This window comes from Physeter macrocephalus, chromosome 17 (genome assembly GCF_002837175.3).
Source record: "Physeter macrocephalus isolate SW-GA chromosome 17, ASM283717v5, whole genome shotgun sequence".
NCBI classification, from domain to species: domain Eukaryota; kingdom Metazoa; phylum Chordata; class Mammalia; order Artiodactyla; family Physeteridae; genus Physeter; species Physeter macrocephalus.
In genome coordinates, this window is record NC_041230.1 from 27,439,707 (window position 1) to 27,463,143 (window position 23,437).

General features: G+C 51.3%; 1 protein-coding gene across 2 annotated transcripts in view; it reads left to right on the top strand.

The window, feature by feature from the left end:
• The first annotated feature begins 3,932 nt into the window (after window positions 1-3,932).
• Window positions 3,933-23,437, top strand: part of SLC6A2 (solute carrier family 6 member 2) — a 37,874-nt gene continuing 18,369 nt past the window's right edge. Inside the window, exons 1-3 of one of the 2 annotated variants that reach the window (XM_007110270.3) lie at window positions 3,933-4,261; window positions 16,326-16,457; window positions 17,190-17,427. In XM_007110270.3, coding sequence (XP_007110332.1) covers window positions 3,988-4,261; window positions 16,326-16,457; window positions 17,190-17,427 — 644 coding nt within the window. In that variant the 5' untranslated portion in view covers window positions 3,933-3,987. The remainder of the gene's footprint in view (window positions 4,262-16,325; window positions 16,458-17,189; window positions 17,428-23,437) is intronic. The other variant, XM_055079082.1, reaches the window with a different exon arrangement.

Genomic DNA, 23,437 nt, shown 5'->3' on the forward strand with positions numbered 1-23,437 from the left:
CCCTCCCACCCTCCCTATCCCACCCCTCTAGGTGGTCACAAAGCACCGAGCTGATCTCCCCGTGCTATGTGGCTGCTTCCCACTAGCTATCGATTTTACATTTGGTAGTAACTGCTTTTTAACGTCCCCTCTGTTGGGTTCCTTCCCTTTCTTACCTCCCCCCTCCTCTATCAGTGCTTCCAGTATCCCCTCCTAAATAAACTTCTTGAATTCAATTCTTTGTTTTAGGTTCTGTTTCTGGAAGAATCCAACAGAAAAAACCCCAACCAAAGACACCAAACCCAACCAACATTTGAGATCTCTCCTAGTTCTGTTGTGTCCACATTTCTGGAGTGCAAGCTGTGTAACAGGATATATCAGGTACTGTCCTTTTCCCTAGTAGGGAAGTCACACAGATAAAGTACTAGGCAAAAATACAAAGCAATATAAAGGAGGAGTCTACTCCCTTGTGGGATGTGGTTATCGGGGAAGGCTTTACAGTGGAGGTGACATCTGAGATTTTAAAGGATGAATAGGAGTTCTCCAGGTAGACAAGAGGAAGATGGACAGCCTACTTAAAAATCCAGAAGTGTAAAAAGGCACAAGGTGTCCAAGGAACCATTAATAGTTGAGTATCTCTCATGTTGCTGGAGAATAAAGCACATTTTGGAGATGGTAAAGGAATTTTAAGAAGAATGAGGAGAGAATTGGAATAGCAAGAGATGTGGTTAAATAGGCAGGCAGAATCTTGCCTGTACAGCTGAAGGTGTTTTGATATTATCTTGGAAAGATTGGAAGATTTTAAGAAATTATCTTTTTTCTGATTGTGTAAGTATCAAATGCTCATTGTAGAAAAGTTGTCAGATAAAGAGAAGTATAAAGAAGAAAATAAAATTACCTCAAATCCAGGGTTAATTAAATCACGTTGACGTGTTGTTGTCTCTCAGAGGAGTTTTATGCAGAAGAGTGAGGTGATCAGATGAGTTTTAGAAAAGGCTCTGGCAGCTGGTGAATATCATGTGGCTGGAAAGATACTGGACACGGGGTAACCAGCGCGGAGGCTGCTGCAGTGGAAGGCGATGGGTGGGGACCCTCTATGGGGATGCTGCAGCAGTGGGAATGGGGCTTCGTAGCAGGTTTAAAGGTGGGATTCTCAGGACCAGTTGGATGGGACATGGGGTGGAAGAGAGGAAGGGAACATGACTCCCAGAGAGATTCTGAGTGTCTCCATCCATAAGCTGGTGGAGGAGACACAGGCTGGGAGCCAGGAGACCTGGGTTCTCATTTCAACTCTGTCACTTCCAACCTGTGAGACTTCACAGCCACAGTTTCCTGACCCCCAGAATGGAAAGATGATACCATTCCTGCTTTCCTCACAGGCTTATCAAAATGGTCCATGGGTCAGAGGAGATGAACGTCCTTGATGGGCGTGGTTCCAGGCTTTCCTCCTGAAACCTCCTCCTTTCTCTGACCATCAGCCTCCAGAAGGCCAAGGCTGACCCACCACCCCACTATTTTTCCCTTTCTCTTCTCTCTGCATCCTTCACAGAGGACATCTGTCATGCTGGTCGCCCTGATGAAAATGCTCTAAACACCCTCATGCACCACCATTAATTCATTCACCTTACATAACTGATGCCCTAGTATATTCCAGATATTAGGAATATGGTAGTGTATAGGACAGCCAAGGTCCCTGCCCTCGTGGAGCTCATAAGCCACCAAGAGGAGACATATAATAGATAAACAAATTTTAAAATTTGGATAGTGATGTAATGAAAGGAATAAAACAGGATGATAGGGTGATGTGATAGAGAGTGGGCATACACTTTCAATTTGAGTGGTCAGGAAGGGACCACTGAACTGAGACCTGAACAACTCAGGCAGAGGAAACAGCAAGTGTAAATGTCCCGAGATGGGTTTGAGCTTGGAATGTTTAAACAAAAGAAAGGTCGGTGTGCCTGGGCTTATTCAAACTCCTACCTATCCTGCTTAAGTGTTGTCACCTCTGTGAGGCCTTCTTGGATCACCACCCCACCCCTTACTCGCTAATTCAGCTGCACCCAATTTCCACACCCTTGTGGTCACAACAAATTCTGACCACGCTGATTTGTGATCAACTCTTTACACACTGGACTGAGAGCTCCTTGAAGCCAGGGACTATCTCCATAGCTCCACCAGCCAGCACGCTTCAGGCATATAGCAGGTGATCAGCATCTACTGATGAATGAATAAATTAACCAATAGGTAAACGAATGAATGAATATCAGGTCCAAATGGCTCACTCCTTTACTTGTTTAAATGTCGCCTTCTCAAATTCCCTGGTCACACTGAAACGGCACCCTCCCCCCACACAGCACTCCCTATCCCCTCATAGTACAGATCACCTTCTGATATACTATATAATAATGTGTTTACTTGTTATGTTTCTTGTTTTCCCCTGACTCCCCCTGACAGATTGTAAACACCATCATGTCAGGGATTTTTTTTTTTAAAGGGATTTTTGACTGAGTTGTCCACTAATGTATCTCAAGAGCCTAGAACAGTGCCTGGCACATAAAAGGCATATGTAGGAACACGTGAGCAAAGGGGTGCATGAATGGGTGAATAAATGAATGAATAGCGACTCTAAGCCTCATACAACAGGGGTCACAACCTCAAATCCCTTGCTAGCCTGCCCATAAAAAACAGACGAAGCAGTAAGTGCCCAGTTGTGGCCTTTCAATTCGAGCCAGCTAAACAAAACCCACCCAATGGCCTGCAGGCCCTCAGTGTGCCTTCCTAGGCACTGAACAGAACATTCCCATTTTGTTGGTGGAGAAACTCCTGCCAGGTAGTTTAAGTGGCCTGCGGCGGATGACAGAGCTGGTACTGAACCGTCATTGATCTCCCCAGTCCTTTCCCCGTCCCCTCTCAAACGCGACTCAGATCCTAGTTCTGAGAGTCTCGCTCTCTTCCCATAGTCAGAGGTCAGAGCCCGGTGCCCCCAGGAGCTGAGTCTGGTGTCCCAGTGCGTGCTGGAACGGGAATGGGCGCCCGGGTCCTGTGAGTCGCCGGGAGCGGGACTCCCGCCGTCCCCCGAGCCCGCGCCGCGCTCCCGCCCCTGCCCGTGCCCGGCCGCGCTGTCAGTCTCCATTAGCGCTAACAGGCTCCAGACAGAGCGGGCCCGGCGCTGGGTTAATGCAATCGGCGCGTTACCTGGGGCGCAGGCTACATTACCAGCCCGGCCCCCGCCCGGCGCGGTCAGAACCAGCCAGCCTGCGCCCCGCCGGCCGCCCCGCGCTTTCAGAGCTCCTCGGGCCGCGCCCGAGCGCCACGCGGCGGAGCCCAGCCCCAGCCCGCGCCCCACAGCCTGGCGAGGCGAGGCGGGTCCGGAGCAGGCAAGGCAGGGCGCACGGCAGCCGGGATCCCGTCGCCGCCGAACACGTGAGTGCGCCCTGCGCGCGGAACCGAGCTAGGTGTGCCGGGGAGGTCCAGGTTGGGATGCGCAGAGCTAGGGTGCCAGCGAGTTTGAAGTGCAGAGGTAATAACTGTCCCGGGAGACTCCTGGGGCTCTCGGACGTGGCTCAGACCCGAGCCGAAGGTAGGGGGCAGCCAGCTGCACCCGGCCGGGTCACCGCCCTGGGAAACCTCTGCCTGGACGTGTCCAAACTCCGCCGTTTGGGGACAAGAGAGAGCGGGTGAATGAGGGAAGAGCTGAGGGGTGCCTAGCAGGATCCCAAGTGCGGCAGGGGTGGTCTCCACCTCGAAATGCCGTCCCAGTCGGGCGCCCCACTACCTCTGCTTCCAAATTTTTCCAACAGACGCGCGCCCTTTTCCAGAAACCTTGCGTCCGCTCAGCGCGCGCCGACCACAGTATGCCGGCGCTCCCGGGAGGCCTCTGGAGGCGCAGGCAGGGTGGAAGGGCCCAGTGACTGCATCTTTTCCTTTGATTCCAGCAGAGCCTCGGCGTGCTCCCAGGAGCGCCGACTCCCCTCTCTCCAGCCGCACCCCCTCTCGCCAGCCGCACCCATGCTTCTGGCGCGGATGAACCCGCAGGTGCAGCCTGAGAACAGCGGGGCGGGCCCGGGGTCGGAGCAGCCCCAGCAGAAGCGCAAAGCTGCAGAACTCTTGGTGGTGAAAGAGCGCAACGGCGTCCAGTGCCTTCTGGCGTCCCGCGACAGAGACGAGCAGCCCCGGGAGACCTGGGGCAAGAAAATCGACTTCCTGCTGTCGGTGGTCGGCTTCGCCGTAGACCTGGCCAACGTGTGGCGCTTCCCCTATCTCTGCTACAAGAACGGCGGAGGTGAGAGCCCCCTGACGGGCTGGGGGTTTGTACTTGGGAGGCTACCTAAAGTCCACAGCGGTGGCCGGGAGAGGAGCTGGGATACACACGGGAGGAGAAGAGGAGGCAGAAGGGCAAGTCTGGGACGCAGGAAGGGACGGGATAGGGCTCACCGAAAAAGGAGTCCCCTGTGGAACAGGGAAATCGAGGCATGACTTTGGACAGTGATAGGCGCATGCGTGGAAGGACCAGGTTGGGTGAGGAACTCTGACCTTTTGATGGTCCGCAGGAAGGGAGGTGGAGATCTGGAGAGCTCTTGACTGGGCGCCAAAGGTGCCCACGGTGACCCTAACTCCAGTGCTCCAAGTTTGATAAAGGACTTGGGTACCCTGAAGGCACTTGGGAGACCCTGCTCCCTTGGGGACGGAAACCCTGGAACAGAGAAGCATAAAGAGAAGCTAGTGGCAGAGAGAACTCCACTCTCAAGTTGGTGGTCCTTTGGCTGGAGGGACCAGAGCACACAGCCTAGGCGGGATTGCATCAGTGGGTACCAAGAACTGGCCTGGTCCTTGAGACAGGAGGCCAAGGGATGAAGCCTCTACCTCCTGGGGTCCTGGCAACGTTGCAGGGTGGAGTGGGAGGAGGGCCTGGAGGAGACCCCAGTCCAGCAACCAGGCTCTCTCCCCCTCCCCCTGCTGGGTGACCAATTACTGTCTGCCCTGGGATGAGAGCCTAGAAATCAACTATAGCCTACTCAGGGGGCAGAGTCCTGGGGGAAGCAGCCGAGGGGGCAGGATACTGGGGCCTAAAGCCCTAACTCCTTCCTGAGAGCTTTTGCCCAAACCACCCCAGACCTTCCCCCTTTGCTGGGATAAGCTCAGGAGTACCCTGTAGAGAGCCTGGGAAAATGACCCAGAGGAAGAAGTCGGCAAAGTTGGGGGGGGCACCAGCAACCGAAACATTTGTCTATCCACCGGGCCATCTGCCTGGCAGGGGCTCTGGCTCAGGACTCCAGGGGGTCAGAGGGAGGTAGGGTGAGGGTTTGGAGTTAGAGGGAAAGCTCATGACCTTGTTCCATAGGGTCTGGGACCCTGCTGATTGCTTCAGTGTGTACTCTGGACACTTGCTTTGGGTGAGGAGTGGAAAACAGATGATCCAGCGGTGAAACTTTTCCTCGTTTGACTGCTGCAGCTTCTCAAGAGTTTCTGGTCGGGTTTAAGCATTCTGGCCCTTTGGACTCAAGGAGGGAGGAAACGCAGGTTCTCTGTATTTTTAGCAGACAGGGAGATGAGGAATGAAAGACAGACTAAGAGAACCTAGGACACTCTATCTAGCATGTCCTCCATGACTGTCTGAGGCTGCGTGTCCCTAGACAGCAGAAGGTTCTATCATTAATCAGCAATACTTATTGGGTTCCTCTTGGCATGAGGTACAGTGTTAGGCTCTGCAGGGGTCACCGAGATGTATTAACCACCACTTCTGCCTGCCAGGAGCTCTAGTCATCTAAGGGCTTCATTGTCATGCGCTACACATCATTTCCATTGTTATAAGTATTTGTTGAAACTAAAAGCACCCCAGATGGCCAATTGAACACATCAGCTAGATGGATATTCTGGGGCTTGCACTGACACTGTCCGCTCACTTGGCCACCGCCACCAACTGAGAATGCCTGCTGTATGCAAGGTAGTCTGTACCAGGCGCCCAGGGCACCAAACACAGCACATTTGTCACACGTTCCAATTTTTAGGTGAAGTTGGCCAGAAGCTCCCTCTCCTAGGCTTGCTAGCCCTGCACATCACCCATCCTGAGTTGTTGAGCCATTTGTCTCTTTGTGGGTCTGTCTTCCAAACAGACTGGGGCACATTGAGGGCAGAGACTGTGGCTTTTTCATGCCTGTATTTCTAATGCCCAAGATAAGGGCTAGATCCTGGCAATGTGGTAGAAGGTGCCCGACAAACTTCTGCTGAATGAAAAAAATGAATGCAATGGTTCAAGCCCTGAGAGACCTAATGCTACCCAGGAACAGCAGAACCCCTGACTCCACCGGCGGGAACTAACAAAGTGAGGCAGCCTGTGCTGGTGGGAGGCGGGGTTGGCATCTAGAGATCAGAAGCCCTGGCTGTGGAGTCCTGGGTTCCAACTTCTAGCTGTGTGACATTGGGCACCTCTCCAAGCCTCTGTTTCCTCATCTGTCAAATGGAAACAATGGTGTTCAACTCAGAGGGTTGTTGTGAGGACTCAACGTGATAATGCTGTGGAGGGCCTGGCATGAAGTACGGCCTCAGTAAAGATAGCTGCTGCCTCTTATTCACATCCTTGGGATGATGCGTGAGATGGATGGGAGAGGTGTCATGTGCTCTAAAGGCCTGAGGAGAGGCTGCTTAGGAAAGACTCGGAGGAAGTGAGCTGTGTGGTTGGAACTCAGCTCCTTGGGACGGATGGAGCACGGACAAGCCTGGGGAAGGGAACAGGTCTACTAGTTGTGCAAGAATGCAGGAGGGGGCTTCCCTGGTGGCGCAGTGGTTGAGAGTCCGCCTGCCGATGCAGGGGACACGGGTTCGTGCCCCGGTCCGGGAAGATCCCACATGCCGCGGAGCGGCTGGGCCCGTGAGCCAGCGCGTCCGGAGTCTGTGCTCCACAACGGGAGAGGCCACAACAGTGAGAGGCTCGCGTACCGCAAAAAAAAAAAAAAAAAATCATCTCTGAGATTAGGAGTGTAGACTGGCTGAAGGGCAAGCCGGGAGAGATAAGGGTGGAGAGGCAAGTTGGGGCCGGGCTATGGAGACCTTGGCTGGCAGGCTACGGGGTGGGGAAGTTATACGAGTGAATTTCCATTTCTGGCTAGGGTGTCTATGGCTGGCACAATAGAGCGGTGCAGCCCCACCTCTCAGAGTCTGAGGCAGCTCCTGTTCTAACTTACTCTGCACCCCTCCAGGGGATGCTTGGCTGGCTCCTTCTGGGCTTTGTCTCTGCTGAGACCTCCTGGCTGCTCCTTGTGGATCAATTCTCATCCAGCAATTATAAACTCAGCCCTAGAGATGGGCAAGCAGGTTGGGAGGTGGATATCCTGTAATTCTAGAAGCAGCCAAAAGACCCAAGTTCAAATCCCATCTCTGTCACACTCTCTGAGCTCAAGTTCCCCACTACAGCTGGAGGTGAGCTTGGATGACCCCCAAGATCCGTCCCTCTCCAATGCCTGGCTCAGCACTGCACCCAAGCCAGGACTCACGCACCCTGTTATTTAACAGGCTGTGTTCTCTTCTGGTGCCAGTATTAACATGGTAACCTCCAAGTCCAGCTGTTCATGCTGGCCCAGACTGGAGGATGTTTTGAAATGATAAAGGTACCAATAGTTTAGGCCCCTGGCTAATTTTTTTTTTTTTTTTTTTTTGCTAATATTCTTTGAATGAATTACTGAGAAAGATCAGCCTGTCTGAACATCTTCCCATAAGCCAGCTGCTGGGATGCACGGGGGCAAGTGGCTTCCTTCCAGCCAGGAAAGCCACTCTTGGAAATTCCAAGGCTTTGTTCAGAACCTTCTCAAACAGGGAGGCGGTGCCAGTGGGGCTCTTTCCAAGGTCCTCCGCTCCTGTGGTCTTGGGCCAGGCCTGTGTTGGTCCGCAGGGAGGAGTGGACAGATCCATCGAGTCCCCGTGTCTGTCTCCTTGCCACGGAAGAGGCTACTCTGAATTATCCTTTGTAAATGAACGCTTCTGTTTGAGATGTGTCCGGCTGACAGCTCTGAGCTGTCAGAAAGATGTCCTTTAGGTTCAGACAGACCTGAGTTTGAATCTGAGCCTGACATTTCCCAGAAGTGTGGCCTCGGACAAGGCACTCGTCCTTTTTGGACCTCATTTTCCTTGTGCAGAAGAGGAAGGTGACTGCCTCTTCCCACAGGGTGATATGACATTAGATATAATATAAGCAAAGTACTTACAACAGTGTCTGACACATAGTAGGGGCTCAGTAAATGAAGTTGTTGCTGTTATTTTTATTGTTCAATGATTTTTAACTGCTAGACCCAGGCTAGATACAGGAGTAGGGCAGGGTCCTGATTTTGGAGCAGATTTGATTCTAAGAGGAAGTTAGAAGGGATATAAGGCTGGAAAGTAGTCACACTTGGGCCTGGGATTTCTAACAGCCTAACCTTATCCCACTGTTTTTTCCCTACCTGGAAAATGGGGATTAACATTCCTATATGGGGTCCCATGAGATATGTAGTTCTGGGTCCCAGATGGGGTTACCTTCCTTCCTCAAGTGAGCTCAGGGTCTCAGGTACCCACAGACCTTTGGGAATCCTCTTGGCCAAAATATCTGGGGTTCTTGAGGTCAAGCAAGAGGCGGGGACGGGTACAAAAAGCAGGAGTTTGCAAACTCATCGCCCTCACGTTGGGCCTGGCTGCAGGGGGCCATCTACACCCTGAGCTTGCCAAGCCTGATGCTGATTGTTCAGCTCAGATGTACATGAGCCAGCCAGCTGGTATGGCCCTTCGGCTAACAAGTTTGCAGGAATGAGGCATTCATCAGGGGCTGGAGCTGAGACCGTGATCTGGCATTACCAGCATGATTTGGCCCATTGCTCTGAGCTAGCCAAAAAGATCTAGAGGGACTGTTTTCAACAAGGTGGGATTTCATAGGGATAAATGTTACATCCTGCCCTGTGGTCCCAAACCCAACTGCCTAAGTAAGGATTAGGCCACAGCACAAGTGGAGAAAGGCCCCGGGGCTTTCATTAGCTGCATCCTCTGTGTGAGTCACTGCCGGGATCCATTTATTTAACAAAAACACCCACTTACTAAATGCCCGTCATATGCCAGGAATATAGAGATGAGCAAAAGGCCATCCCTGCCTTTAGGGAGCTCATAGTCTATTACAGATATTCTACAAGTTAATGTCATTTTCAATTCTGTTATTGGAGGTACTATATCCCAAATCAGGGAGGTGAGGTTCCACTCTGTTCTTTGTGAGTTATATTTCCTTCTCTAATATAGTTCTGACCATTGCAAACACCCTGTAATTTGTTCCTCTTAAAGAGACCAGGATGGAAGAGATGGGAAACCAGAATCTTCGAGGAGCTTCATTAGTAAGAATCAAGTCAGATCCTGCAAAGTTGACGCTGAGGGAGAATTGTCACAGGAGGAGGGGTAGCCTCAACTCCAATTTCCCTGAATTTCACCCCCACTGACCTCCTTAGAGGAGTGGGGTTTAATCCACCAGAGGAGCAAGCATGTTTCCTCATGACAGTTCCTCATGGAACTGTCCTGCTCTCAGAGCTAGGATCCAGAGATCTGCTGGAAGAACCCAAAGTGAAGATGAGGGAGCAACCCCTTGTGGGACCAGAAAAGCCGGTCCTCATCACTTGGTAGAACTTGAATGACCTGGGCGTGATTTGTTATAGGAACAGGCATGGTTCCTTACAGAAATGGCCACTGGCAAAGACTCAGAGGGGGACCCTACGCCTGGCACCCAACGGGCACAAAGGATTGCTTTGGAAAAGTCTGATTTGTTTTGTTCTGGAGGACAGAACGAGGCAGTAGGTGGAGGCTGCAGGGAGAGGGATTTAGGAGAAGGGAGGAAGCAGAGCTGGCCAGACGGAGAGGTTGGGCTGCCAGGGTCAGCAAAGCCTCAGCTGACCATGGTGTCCTCTGAAGCTGGGATGGCCCTTCAGACTGGTCCTGAGTTGGGGTGAGGGGGCCAGGACTGTATGCCCCAGGGTCCATTGGTCATTGGATGCCAGCTGCCCTGGGAAGGGAATGCGGCCTTGGGCGAGGCAGCTGGCTTCAGCCAAGGCAGTTCCCAAAGGGCTGCAGCCGAGGGCTGAGCAGTCCCATCTGCGGGGGAACAGGTCCTTCATTCTTGAAGGAGAATCTGGGCAGTACTGCGGAGCCCTTTTTGCTCATGGGGCTGGCTGTGGCCTGAGGGAATCCTTGGATCTACTCCTCGCGGTCAGCAATCTTGTTTGGACACGAGGAGCAGTAGCCAGCCTCACTTGGGATGGGGGCATGAGTTGCCCAAGCAACTTGCCTCAAAATCCTTCTGTGCTGGGAGCCTCCGTGCTGTGCTCTGCAGAGGACCCGGCCCCCGTCAGCCTCACGGGAGATCCCTAGCTTGTGGTTTCCAGTCTACAGAGGCACATGCCAACTGCTCTTACGTGTGATGGCAGGACATGCTTCCCATTTACAGAGCACCTCAATGCCAGGGGCTTCACCTCCGTTATCTCTAATGATCACAGCAAACCAGTGATGCAGGTATTATCTCCCCTTACAAAGGGGGAGCCAAAGCTCAGAGAAGTCACATTGGCTCAAGGTCACAAAGCCATAAATAGCATGGTTGGGGGCCAGGATTGCCTCAGATCGAGGCAAGGGGGTAAGAGGAAATCTCCGTTTTTGTACACATTCTACAGTCTTTTGACACCAAATATGTGGGGTTTTTCCTAACACCAACCCATCCTCCAACTTTGGGGTGGGTGTCCTACCGTTCAATTCTGACACTACCCGGAGTTAGTGTAGACCCTACAGGTCAGGGCTCAGTCTCACAAGAATTCTCTCACTTCACATGCCAGTCACAAGGGTCAAGATGTCACCTGTGCTTCTGACCAACCGACTATAATCAGGGGTTCCCATGACCCCCTCTGCAGGTTTGATAATTTGCTATAACAGCTCACAGAACTCAGAGAAACATTTGCCAGTTTGTTATAAAGGATATTATAAAGGGTACAGGTAAACAGCCAAGTGAAGAAGTACACAGAGGGTGAGGTATGGAAGGGTCCTGAGTGCAGGAGCGTCTGAGCCCGTGGAGATGGGGTGCGCCACCCTCCTACTACGTACATGTGCTCACCAGTGCATCAGTCCGGAAGCTTTCCAAACCCCCTACGTTAGGGATATTTATGAAGGCTCCTCACAAAGGCATGATCAATATTAACTCAATCTCTAGCCCCTCTTCCTTCCCTGGAGGGTGGGCTTGGGGCTGAAAGTCCTAAGCCTCTAATCATGGCTTGATCTTTCTGGGGACCAGCCCCCATCGAGAAGCCCACCAAGAGTGGCTTCATTAGAACAAAAGACCCTCCTATCACCCAGAAAATTCCCAGGGATTTAGGAGCTCTGTGTAAGATGCTCCTGTCACCCCCATCACTCAGGAAGTTACAAGGGTTTTAGGAGTTCTGTGTCAGGAGCCCAGAGCAGAGACAGGGGGTCTGCCCTGGGCCCTGTGCTTTGGAGAGCAGAGGGGGCCCTGTGCCCTGCTCTGCCCTCCTCTCTGCCTCACCCAGGCCAGGGCTGAGAGGGCCTGCCCACCCAGAGCACTGATTCTAACCCCCATCAAACTCCAGGTACCTGGACTCCGGAATTCCTGGCCCAAACACTCCGACATCCACGCACTCCAGTCTACAAGGTCCTCTTACCTGGACCCTGCTTCCCCAGCCTGGACTGTGTTACAGGCCTGCACAGCCCCAGGCCCAAGGGGAAGCCAGAGGCCCCCTGTCTGCAGAGGCTGTGGACAGAGCTTAGACATGTGGGCACAAGAGTCCACACGTACGTGCAAAAGGCCTCACTGCTGGTTGGAGCTGAGGTGGGGATGAAGCAGGGTGCAGGCTCCCCCCAGGCCTCCACACTCCAGCGAAAAGCCCCAAGAACTGGGCATTCCAGATTTGAACTTTATAATAGAACCATGCTGAGTTGTCAAGGTAGGATGATAGAGCAGGTTTGGTTTAACAGCTGTGGCCTGAGTTGTCACCTTTAAATATGTAGATATCACAGGGTAAGTCGCCAGGGGTGCTCTAGTCCCCAATTCTGCAGCCCTGTCTCTACTGAAATCTCACCTTCTTTTGCACCCTGATGTCTATACCCTTGGGGTACCTGGGGAGCAGAGACAAATCTGGCTACCATAGGCATTGACCAAGGTTTTCTTGGAATTCTGGTGAAAGCCACAGGCAGTAACAACCCATAGCTGAGCTACAGGCACCAGGCGAGCAGTTCTGTGGGTTTTCACTTCTTAATATATCGGGATGTGGCCAGTTTGAGGAATCCTACCCTCCACCAACTGGGAAGCTGGTCCAGTGAGGTCTCAAGGGACCCTCCTGTCCCTCCTGCAGCCCCTCCCTGATCACAGTCTCTCCACACCCCCACCAGGCCTGGCCCGCACCTCCTCTTGCTGAACCACCTCCCACAGGCATCCCGTCCCCTCCCCCGGGGTCCTCCTCACCCACCAGGGGTCTGCTCCAGCACTTCCCACTCTGAACTGAGTGACCACTGACTTCCCTTTTCTGAGGACTTGACATTTGCACAGAGGAGTCCAGAACCCCTCTCTGACCAATAGGGTTCCTCTCTAATGGTGGGGCATCAGGCAGTGTGTGCCAGACAGATGCTTTTCTTACTGAATTCATCCAAAGGCCACGGGTTGGAGTCCCTTTGGCAGTTGACAGTCTTTTCTTCCTGTGTTCGTGTGAGTGTGTTGACGTGCAGAATCCGTGTGTACCTTTGCATGGAGACGTACAGGTGTGCATCTGTGTACGTGTGTGGATGTTGGAGACTCCTAGGAGCTGAGACCCTCAGGAGGTCTGCCCCTGTCAGCCCAGCCAGAGCATTCCAGAGCCAGGATTCTGGGCCTGTAGCTCCTTAGGTTCTCAGCTCTCTGGCCCTGCATGAGGCTGCATGAGGCTGGATGAAGCTGACACTGCCACGCATGGAGATGAGGCAGGGCCGTGGGAATGTGGCAGTTATGGACCTTGCAGAGCAGTACCTTCTAGGCAGTTTGCAACCAGCCTCGGTGTCCCAGGAGCTGCTGCAGGGCTGTTTCTAGGAGAAGCATCCTTAGCTGACCTCAGGCACCCCCGAAACCTCTTTCTGACTCTTCAGCTCTGTCCTGGCTTCCTCCAGATCTTTCTGCAAGGGGGCTTGGGCCATCTCCCTGGTCGATGTCCTCTTTTAGAATAAGACACTGGCCACTGGGCAGCTTTCTGGTTTTCATTCATACTCAGCCATTCCAACATTCTTGAACGTTCCCCATCTGTTACCACCTGAAGCTTTGGCTGGCCCGCATCAAACGCACTTGGAAGAGTCTTGGGCTTGTGCAGACCCATAATCTTTCCTCCTGTCCTTCCACTGGAACCCCCAGCCAGCACAAGAGGAGAAGAATCTCAAACCGGGCAATTTACCAACCTGTTGGCAGTGCCACCCAGAGGGTTAGAGTTGAGAAAACTGGCCAATGTGAGATCCTTGGTGAATTGGCTGACGTTGCTCTTTCCTCTGGTTGTAGAAAAGAACATCTAGTTGACAGCGGCAAACCACGGTGCCAAGATCTGGCTTTTTCCTTCCCTGTTGTCCCTTGGGCCACTGACTTCAGTCTTCAGGCCTGTTAAATACGCTAATATATCTATTTCCCTTACTCTCTGGCTCCAGGCCCCCAAGGGCAGTGACAGATGGCCACAAGGCAGAGTGGGGCTCCAACAGATCCAGATGTGGAGCCAAGCAAGCATACTTACTAGTTTGGACAAGCATCTTGACCTTTCTAAGCCTCAGTTTCCTCATCTTTTACATGGGATTGGTGGTAATTCTCAGGGATGGTTTTAAAGGGATAATTATGCAAAAACTTAGTGTGTGGCTTGGCATATAACGGAGCTCAATAAATGGTACTTGTTACTTTCACCAGCTCCACCGTCACCACCACCACCCCGACCTCCATCAGCATCACCAGCATTGCTATCAGCAGCGTGAACAGACGTGGGTTCCAGTGCCAGACTAGCCCTCTCTGTGTGGGGAAAGAGAAGGGTGGAGATTGAGAGTAGAAATGAGGAGGGGAAGAGAGAGGTTGGCATGTGGCCATTTCAAAGAAGTCCAGCCTGGAGCAGGGGCTGGAGGCTTGGACCAGCCCATGACCAGCAGACCAGCTGGCTCAGCTGGCCCCAGAATCCCAGTTTCAGATCACCCTCCGCCAAGCCTCTATGCAGACTCATGTCCTCCATCGAGGCTGGGATATTCTGGAATCAGCAGAATATTTTGGGAATGGCTCTGGAGCTCTGGAGCCAGGCAGACCTGGGCCCAAATCCCAGATCTATCACTGACCAGTTGCGTGAACTTAGACAAGTCACTTAATTACTCTAAGCCTCAGTTTCCTCCTCTGAAAAATGGGTATAGCAGTTGCCACCTGAGATGGTTTCTGGGTAGGGTAAATGGGATCACACATGTCCAGTGCCCAGTGCCCTGCCTGATACATAGGAGGTACTCATGTTCCAGTGGTTCCTTCCCTACTGCCCAACCTGCTGGTCCATCTCCTGCTTCAGAAGGACTGGGTCTCAGAGCACTGCGGCCAAAACTTCATGCTTTGTCCCTAAGAGCCCTGGGCTTCCTGAGGAGAAGCCCTGGGAGGAAAGTGGAGACTGACAGTCTGAGTAGCTGGGGGAGTTTGACCCTAGGTGCATGTGACTTTGCCACAATTCTCTGCTAGCCTGGTGCCCCCGTTTCCACATCTGTACAATGGCGGTAGTAATACTTTTAGGGTTGTTGTGAAGATGGAATGAGACATTGCATGGAACACAGTGCCTGGAACACAGTAGGGAATATTATATTCCTAATATTATCATCATTACGTATTTCCCGGTTTCTGCACTCTCCTAGTGTGGTCGGGTCAGAGAGTGTTTGATTTCCAAGGTTACGACATCTCAGCCAAAGGCCAATGGCGGGAGGAGTGTGGATCTGGCCTGGCCACCTCCGGTTGCACCAGGCCAAGGAGCAGCCTAGGCTGACGTGGCAAGTACCCCTGTGAGTCACCTCACGGCGTCAGAGCCCGTTAAGCTCACCCCAGGCTACCAGGCATACCGAGAACCGTCTCTGGAACTCAGACGTGTCTAATGCTACCAGGAATTTTCCCAGGGATTTGCTGCTGCCCATTGCCAAGGGCTCCCTGTAGCTTCGGCAGAGTTCTGAGTGGACATCTTTCCTGGTCAGAGACTTGAGCCTCTGGCCTCTTTGCTCCAGTGTTTGTTTACCTTCAGCCAGCAGTAACAGAGTGAGCTTGATGGTTGGAAAACATGAATGCGAATCCTGCTTCTGTCACTTAGCAACAGTGCAAACAAAACCAATTCAACTCCCTTCTCTGCCTTCAGTTTCCCCTGGGCGGAAATAATGACCCTCTCTGATTATTTCTGTGAGCTGATGTGAGACTAAGGACAATCCAGTGAGGTCATGTTTGGGAAAACCCGAGGTGACCTTAAACTGATACAGACATGAGCAAAATGAAAACTCAGTCACACGTAACTTTGGGCACTGTCTCTCCCTCTCTGGCCTCAATTGCCTTACCTATAAAAGGAAGGGTTTGGGGTGATTGGCATTCCCCAGAGTTGTGATTCATGAAAGAAAGGGTTCTATGTTGAAATTAATTTGGTAAAGGCTGCACCTGATCTTCCTCATAGCCCGTCACAGCTTGTGCTTGTGTATCAAAGGCTAGGAGAATCCTGAAAGAAGCAAGCCTATTTAGCTTTTTTTTTTAATTATTTTTTTAAATTTACATTTGGCTGCTTTGGTTCTTTTGTTGCTGTGCATGGCTTTCTCTAGTTGCGGCAAGTGGGGGCTCCTCTTCGTTGCGGCGCACGAGCTTCTCGTTGCGGGCTCCAGGTGCACGGGCTTCAGTAGTTGTGGCACGCAGGCTCAGTAGTTGTGGCTCGCGGGCTCTAGAGCGCAGGCTCAGTAGCTGTGGCGCACGGGCTTAGTTGCTCCGCGGCATGTGGGATCTTCCCAGACCAGGGCTCGAACCCACGTCCCCTGCATTGGCAGGCAGATTCTTAACCACTGCGCCACCAGGGAAGCCCAAACCTGTTTAGCTTCGATGAACACAGATTTTACTAATTTGAGCACAGAACCTCATGATTATGATTATGATTATGATTATGACTACTGCTATAACTATTATTATGTTATGGCTATTTGTATTCATTGCTCTGATTTACCTACCACAAGACATCCCTTGAGAAGTGGCCGGGTGACATGAATGAGGACCCTCACAGCTCTGGCTGACATGGTTCCACACGCTCTGAGGGGCAGGCCCAAGGCTGGGCAGGGGTCTAGGGGCTCACGCTCTGCTCTGTGTCTTCCAGGAGCCTTCCTGATCCCATACACCCTGTTTCTCATCATCGCTGGCATGCCCCTGTTCTACATGGAGCTGGCTCTGGGCCAGTACAACCGGGAAGGGGCAGCCACCGTGTGGAAGATCTGCCCGTTTTTCAAAGGTAAAGAAGGAATCTGGGGGAGTCAAAGGTTGTTCTAAAAGGCTACTGTGTGCCCCTGGAGAATCTGCTCCAAAGGTGGGATCTGCGGTAGACCAACTCTCTCGAGATTTACAGTTATTGGCAAGGTCAAGCGCGTCCACCATTCAGAGTTACATGGAACGCATTGGGGGTGTCAGGAACAGCTTTAGCCTAGAAAGTCTGGAAATCTGGGTTCCAGTCCAGCCTGTACAGCTGAGTAACCAGAGGGAGTCTGTTTTCCTGAATGGGAAAAACTCACAGTAGTGTCACAAGTACCCAGAACACATACCACTACTCTCCCCTCTTGCTCCCATGGCAGACATGATAAATGGATCACGTGCCTTTCCACCGTGGGCAAGGGGCTTCATTCTGCTGGGAGAGAATGTTATCATGCCTCAGTGTTATCCTGCCCAAGGGGTGGGGGGAGCTGGGATACTTATGCTCCAACACCTGACCCGGCTGCTCCCTGGGGCATTAAATGTCCTGGCACTTTCGCCTTGCCTGATGAGTGGACAGAAGGGGCTCCAGGGGCAAGAGAAAGCCCTCAGGCAAAGGATTGGGGGGGTGGGGCCCTAGGGGATTTAGGGCTCCGACAATCTGCTACAGAAAAAAAGAGAGGTGTGGGAGGTCGGGTAGTGCAACGGTTGGAGCCAGCTCCCCAGGAGAGGTGGTTCTGGGGAAGCCCCTGCCTGACCCCCTCTGCCCCCCACCCAGGAGTTGGCTACGCTGTGATCCTCATTGCACTCTACGTTGGCTTCTACTACAATGTCATCATTGCCTGGTCACTCTACTACCTCATCTCCTCCTTCACCCTTAACCTGCCCTGGACTGACTGCGGCCATGTCTGGAACAGCCCCAACTGCACCGACCCCAAGCTCCTCAACAGCTCCGTGCTGGGCAACCATACCACGTACTCCAAGTACAAGTTCACGCCAGCAGCAGAGTTTTATGAGTAAGTCATCAACCCCTTGTCCTGTTCACACGGGCGCATCGAGACCTGTGCTGGGCAGGACCTGAGCCAAATGCTAAGGAAAACCACAGGAGGGGAGGGGACCACGCCAGTCACTGTAATGTGTACTCAGCAGCAACCACAGGCCTGATCCTGGCTAGGAGCCAAGGATACAGCCGTGGACAAAGCTTGAGGAGCTTGTGTTCTGGCACAGAATGGGGGTGGGGAGACAACACACTAGTAAAAAGGTAAGGAAGCAAGAACGCTGTACAGCGTGAACATGCCCTTCAGGAAATCAAACACATTTTAGGGAGTATAAGTGCTCTTAAGGAACTAAAACCAGTGCTACACAGTGATTGTGTAGGGAAAAGGAACTTTAGCGCAGGTGGTCAGGGAGGGCTTCTAGGAGGAGGTGTCGTAAGAACTGATGAAGTCAGCCAGGGGAACACCTAAGGGCTCAGCTGGTAGATGATGGAGCTGCAGCTTGAACCCAAGTCAATCTGATCCTGAAGCTGTCACCTGGTCTACCCTGTGCTGCTGTCTCTCTGGAGCTTCCATGGGTGAAAGTAGCCAGAGTTTGTGAGTGAGATTTAGGAAGCGGGAGGCAGGCGAGCTGTGTACAGCTCAGAGAAATTATTTGGACTATGTGCATGAGAGGCACTGACTGGTGGTAGAAGACAGAACATCTTTTAAAAAAAGAGACATTTTATGTTGAAATCATTTTAGAGGTAGAAAAAAGTTACAAATGTAGTACACAGAGCCCCTGTAGACCCTTCACCCAGTTTCCCCTTATACAACCATAGTGCAATGATTGAAATCAGAAAATTAACATGGTTTAACTAACCTGCTAAAGACTATTTTTGAATTTGTTAGTTTTCCCACTAATGTCATATCCTGGTCCAGGATCCAACCTAGAGTCCCATGTGGCATTTAATTGTCACATCTCCTTAGTCTCCTCCAATCTGTGAGAGTTCTTTAGTCTTTCCTTGAGTGTCATACCCCTGATGCTTTTGAAGAGCACTGGTCAGTTTTTCTATAAAATAGTCCTCAGTGTGGGTTGGTCATTGTTTTCTCCTGATTAGACTGAGTTTGACATTTTTGTCAAGAATAACTTGGAAATGACATTGTGTCCTTCTCGGTGCATCATATCAGGGGGTACAGGATGCCAGTCTCTTATTACTAGGCATGTTGACCTTGATCACTCAGCTAAAGTGCTATCTACCAGCTTCCTCCTGTGCAGAGGTAGCATTATTCTCTGTAATTAGTAAGTGTCTTCTGGGAAGTTACTTTGAGGTTATGCAAATATCTCATTTGTCATCAGACTTTTGCCCACAGTTCTTACCATCCTTCAATGAGTCTTGCAACAAGGATTATTATTTATAGTGTTGGTCTAAAGTGATTTCTAGTCCCATCATTCCCTCTAGATTAATTGAAGAGAAAAGTCCCTTTTCCCCTATTTTATTTTTTTTTTATTTTTTTTTATTTTGTGGTATGTGGGCCTCCCCCTGCTGTGGCCTCTCCCGTTGCGGAGCACAGGCTCCGGACGGGCAGGCCCAGCGGCCATGACCCACGGGCCCAGCCGCTCCGCGGCACGCGGGATCCTCCCAGACCGGGGCGCGAACCCGGCTCCCCTGCATCGGCAGGCGGACGCGCAACCACTGCGCCACCAGGGAAGCCCCTTTTCCCCTATTTATTCATTCGTTTGTTTACTCATTTATTCGTTTCTATCAGTATGGGCTCATTGGTATTTATTTTATTCTGTGGTTTTAACCCATAGCCATCATTATTTATTTTGTTGCTCCCTAGAATCCTCTCAACCTCTACTCCATCCTTTTAGGTCCTTGAGGTTGGTAATAATAGTCAACTTGTTTTCAGTCACCTAATTTCAAATGCTTGCATGGTGGTCTCTTCAGAATGTAGCATCTATTGTCTTTATGCTTGAGGTGGGGGTGAGTCCCATTTTAGCAACCCCTACACAAGTGTTCGCAGCTAAGCAGAAAGTCCCTGGTACAAACTGTGGGGCAGGACAAGTAAATCCCACTCAAACCTCACTCTCAAGGTACACATGGTCTAGAGTAGTGGTTGGAAAACTTTCCAGTAAAAAATTAGATAGGAAATATTTTGGGCCTTGTGGGCCACGTAGGTCTCTTGCATATTCTTTATTTGATTTTACCCTTTAAAAAGATAGAAAGCATCCTTAGCTCACAGGCCATAACTCAATGGGCCACAGCTGGATTTGGGGGCGGGTGGGGGGTTGGTGGTGACTGCTGACTGCTGGTCTGGAGCAGTGCTGCTCAGGAGAACTCCCCATGATAGGAATAGCCTATGTCTGCACAGCCCAGTGCAGTAGCTACATGCCACACGTGGTTAGTGAGCAGTTGAAATGTGGCTAGCGTGACTAAGTTGAATTTTTAACTTCATTAATTTTCATTCATTTATGTGTAAATAGCTCGTGGTTACCATATTGGGCAGTGCAGGTCTAGAGGATGGAAAACAACAAATTCACCAACACCAAAACCTTAGGGCCACTCTTCTTTGGTCCTATGTATTCCCTAAGCCAAGGACCTTGGAACGAGTCCTGATTATCCAGAGAGTGGGATTCCTGAGGACCGTTTCCACTCCTGCCATCTCAGTGCAGCATGACCAAGGAGTCTTGGTGTGGTTAAAGGTGGCCTCTGGAAAGGCTGCTGCCTCCTGGGGCTCAGAGGAGTCAGGGTTCTCAAGACCCAGGAACTACCCTCGATGAGCCATGGCGGAGAATTTGCTAAGGGTCCTGGACCTGTGTGTCCACCTGCCCCCATCTGTGTTTTCTGCAGACTGCCAGCAGGCATGTGCACAATTATGTAGATCTGGGAATTTTGTGGGGAGAGGGTCCACAGTTGTCATGGAATTCGAAATCCTTCTACAGCCCCAGACGGATCTGAAGGACTGCTGTTACTTAAAGTCACCATCTAAGTAACACCACCATCCCTGTCTTCCTCCTCATCACATCAACAGCTAATCACTTACCGTGTGCCTCAAGCTTTCTGCTAACTTCTCTGTATGTGTTATTTCAGTGTAAGCCTCACACCAACCTGATGAGGTTTCTGTAACTCTTACCTTCATTGCATACATGACGCGGCCTCATTTTGCAGATGAATAAATCACTGTAAATCACTGGCCCATGGCCACATGGCTAGTCCCGTGCAGAGCCAAGATTTGGACCCAGACGGTTTGCAGCTATGGGACTCCAAGAGTGAACGCCCCCTTACACTTTGCCCCCAGGAGCCTCTCTCTCCTCACCCTGGCCCCTCCCTTGCCAGGCAGTGAAACTCCAGAGCCTGCAGGCTTAACTTCTGTGTTATATTGGATTCTAGCCATTATAAACGGCTATTATTATTCCAAAATACTGTCATAGTCACAACTAACATTTATCCAGCTTAGATTATATCCCAGCCATGCATTTGGAAGTGACATTTGAAGTGGGTTTGAATCCAGGAAGTCTGGCTCCAAAGTCCAGGCTCTTAGCCCAGCAATTCTAAACACTGGCTGCTCATTGGAACCACTTGGAGAGCTTTAAAACACACTGATGCCTGGATCCCACACCCAGAGATTCATTTCACTGGTCTGGGTGCAGCCGGTGGGGCGTGGAGATTTTTATTAACAGCTCCTCCAGTGATTCTAATATCCAGCCAAGGTTGGAAGCCTCTGTCTTAGCCACTGCACTCTCCCATCTCAAACCAAATAAGATTCTTTGTGGGCTCAGGCTAACATGCCTACAGTATCATGTCATGGAAAATCTAGGGCCTCCTTTATTCTTCTCCTTAGGGGTGTGGCCTCGGACAATCCCAGAACCGTTAGGGACCTTGCAGACGGAGGTTTTAGGCCTTCCTAGTTTATAAGTGTGGTTTGGACTAGGAGATGGTAAAGGATAGTGGAGCTGAGGGTGCTGCTGATACATGTAATTGGTTCCGTGCTTTCTCCTTTATCATCTCATGATAAAAGAAGAAAACATGATCTTTCTTTTTGCTCTTGGCAACCGTCGTCCTTATAAATTAAAATGGGAAATGGTAGCCTTGTCTCTAGTCTAGTTATTATTTGATTCCTTCTCTGACGTCTTCATAGCCAACAGATCTGCCCCAGCCGGAGGGAGAAGTGAGTTGGGTTTTGAAACCCAGGTTGCTTTGATTACAGCCTTAAACTTCCTCCCGGCTTGGCTGTAAGCAGAATAAGGTGGAAGAAGATGACATTCTCGGGCTTCCCTGGTGGCGCAGTGGTTGGGAGTCCGCCTGCCAATGCGGGGGACACGGGTTCGTGCCCCGGTCCGGGAGGATCCCACATGCCGCGGAGCGGCTGGGCCCGTGAGCCATGGCCGCTGAGCCTGCGCGTCCGGAGCCTGTGCTCCGCAACGGGAGAGGCCACAGCAGTGAGAGGCCCGCGTACAGCACAAAAAAAAAAAAAAAAAAAGACATTCTCTTACGTGGGGCTGAAGGGGCTTGGGGGGTGTAGTGGGGAACAGAATCCAGGGCTTATTTCTACAGCTTTCTGCTCCACAGAGCTCCTCTCCCCTCCCCTCCTCCCGCTTCCTTCCCCTCCTCCGTCCTTTTAAGTACATCCCCACCCCAAGGTTCACAGCTGCCGTGAGCCAGGCACCAAGCATCTTCTCATATCCAAGTCCCATTTAGTCCTCGCAGTTCATGGAGGTGGGAATTACTCCTATTTTACAGATAAGAATGTAGTGGTACAGGTATTAGGGAAGTGGCAGAGCTGGGATCCGAACCCGGGCCGTCTGAGTTAAGGCCCTCACCCCATCCACAGGCCTCTCCCCTGTCTTCTCTTCCATCCCATCAGAGTCTCCAGTGGGGTGTATTCGGGACAGGAGTGCAGGAGTCTCTGTGGGTAGATCGGAGCCCTTCTCATGCATTTCTTTCTCACCTTGAAGCTGCATTTGTGTGCTTCTCAGTATCTAAGTCATGAGCTGCCTCTGGATTTGTTTCTAATGACCCTTCTATCTAAATGCTTCTGCTTTAAAAGTTACCCCCTCTCAGTCTGGGGACCCAGCAGGTAGGACTCCCAGGGCCAACCCTGAAAAGATCAGTTGGTTTTTATGCTTTCCTCAGAGCCTGCTGGCCGATTCTCTTGCCATCTTGTACTTATTTAAGCTGATAGATTGAACACATCATTCAAGGAAACAAAACTTCGATACTCCCCAGGCTCTAGGCCTGAAGCCAAATAGCCCAAGGCTGAAGGAAACCCCGAGGCTCTGTAACTTAATCTGTAAAAGGGCACCCTTGGTGAACACGCTCAGGGAATAGAAAACTTCTACCCCCTGCCTGTTCCTGGTGGGGAAGAGAACTCTCCCTCCACCGCAACACGAACCCTTTGCACTTAAATGTCAAGTGAGATCTGAGCCCGTTTGGCCTGTAGACTTCGGAAAGTCTGGACCGTGTACTCCACGATGATTCATTTTCATTAAACTGCTGGAAAACTATAACAAACCCAAGTTACTTGTACTAATCCCCAAGGCTTGGGCCTGTTACAGGGGAGGAGGCTGGATTCACTTTTCTTGGAAATCAGCTGTGGAGTCTGGCTTTTTCACTGATGAAATATCTAGACAACCACTGCAAGGCTGAAAGTAGACCTCACACACATGTGAGTCACCTGGGCCGGTTAGGAGGCGTTTCGGCCATCTGATTGGATTCTAGAGTCATTTTAGCACGTTTGAGGGCAAGCACAGTTGGTTCAGTGCCTTTTTTTTTTTTTCATGATTTTAACAGTCAGATTGGCCAAATGGTTATTGATACCATTCAATACTTGGCCCGTATGGAAAGAAATGGGAAGAAGGATTAAGAGTCAGATGGGCTCAGTACCTGATTCTGGTTCTCCATCTTTTTAGATATGCCCGGTCTCTCTTCTCTTCCAATCTCCTCCCTTCCCTTCACTTCCCTCCCCTCCCCAACCCCATGCTTCTCCTCCTCTTCCCCGTCCCCCTCCTCCCCTCCCCCCTCCTCCCCTCCCTTTTCCTCTCACTCCC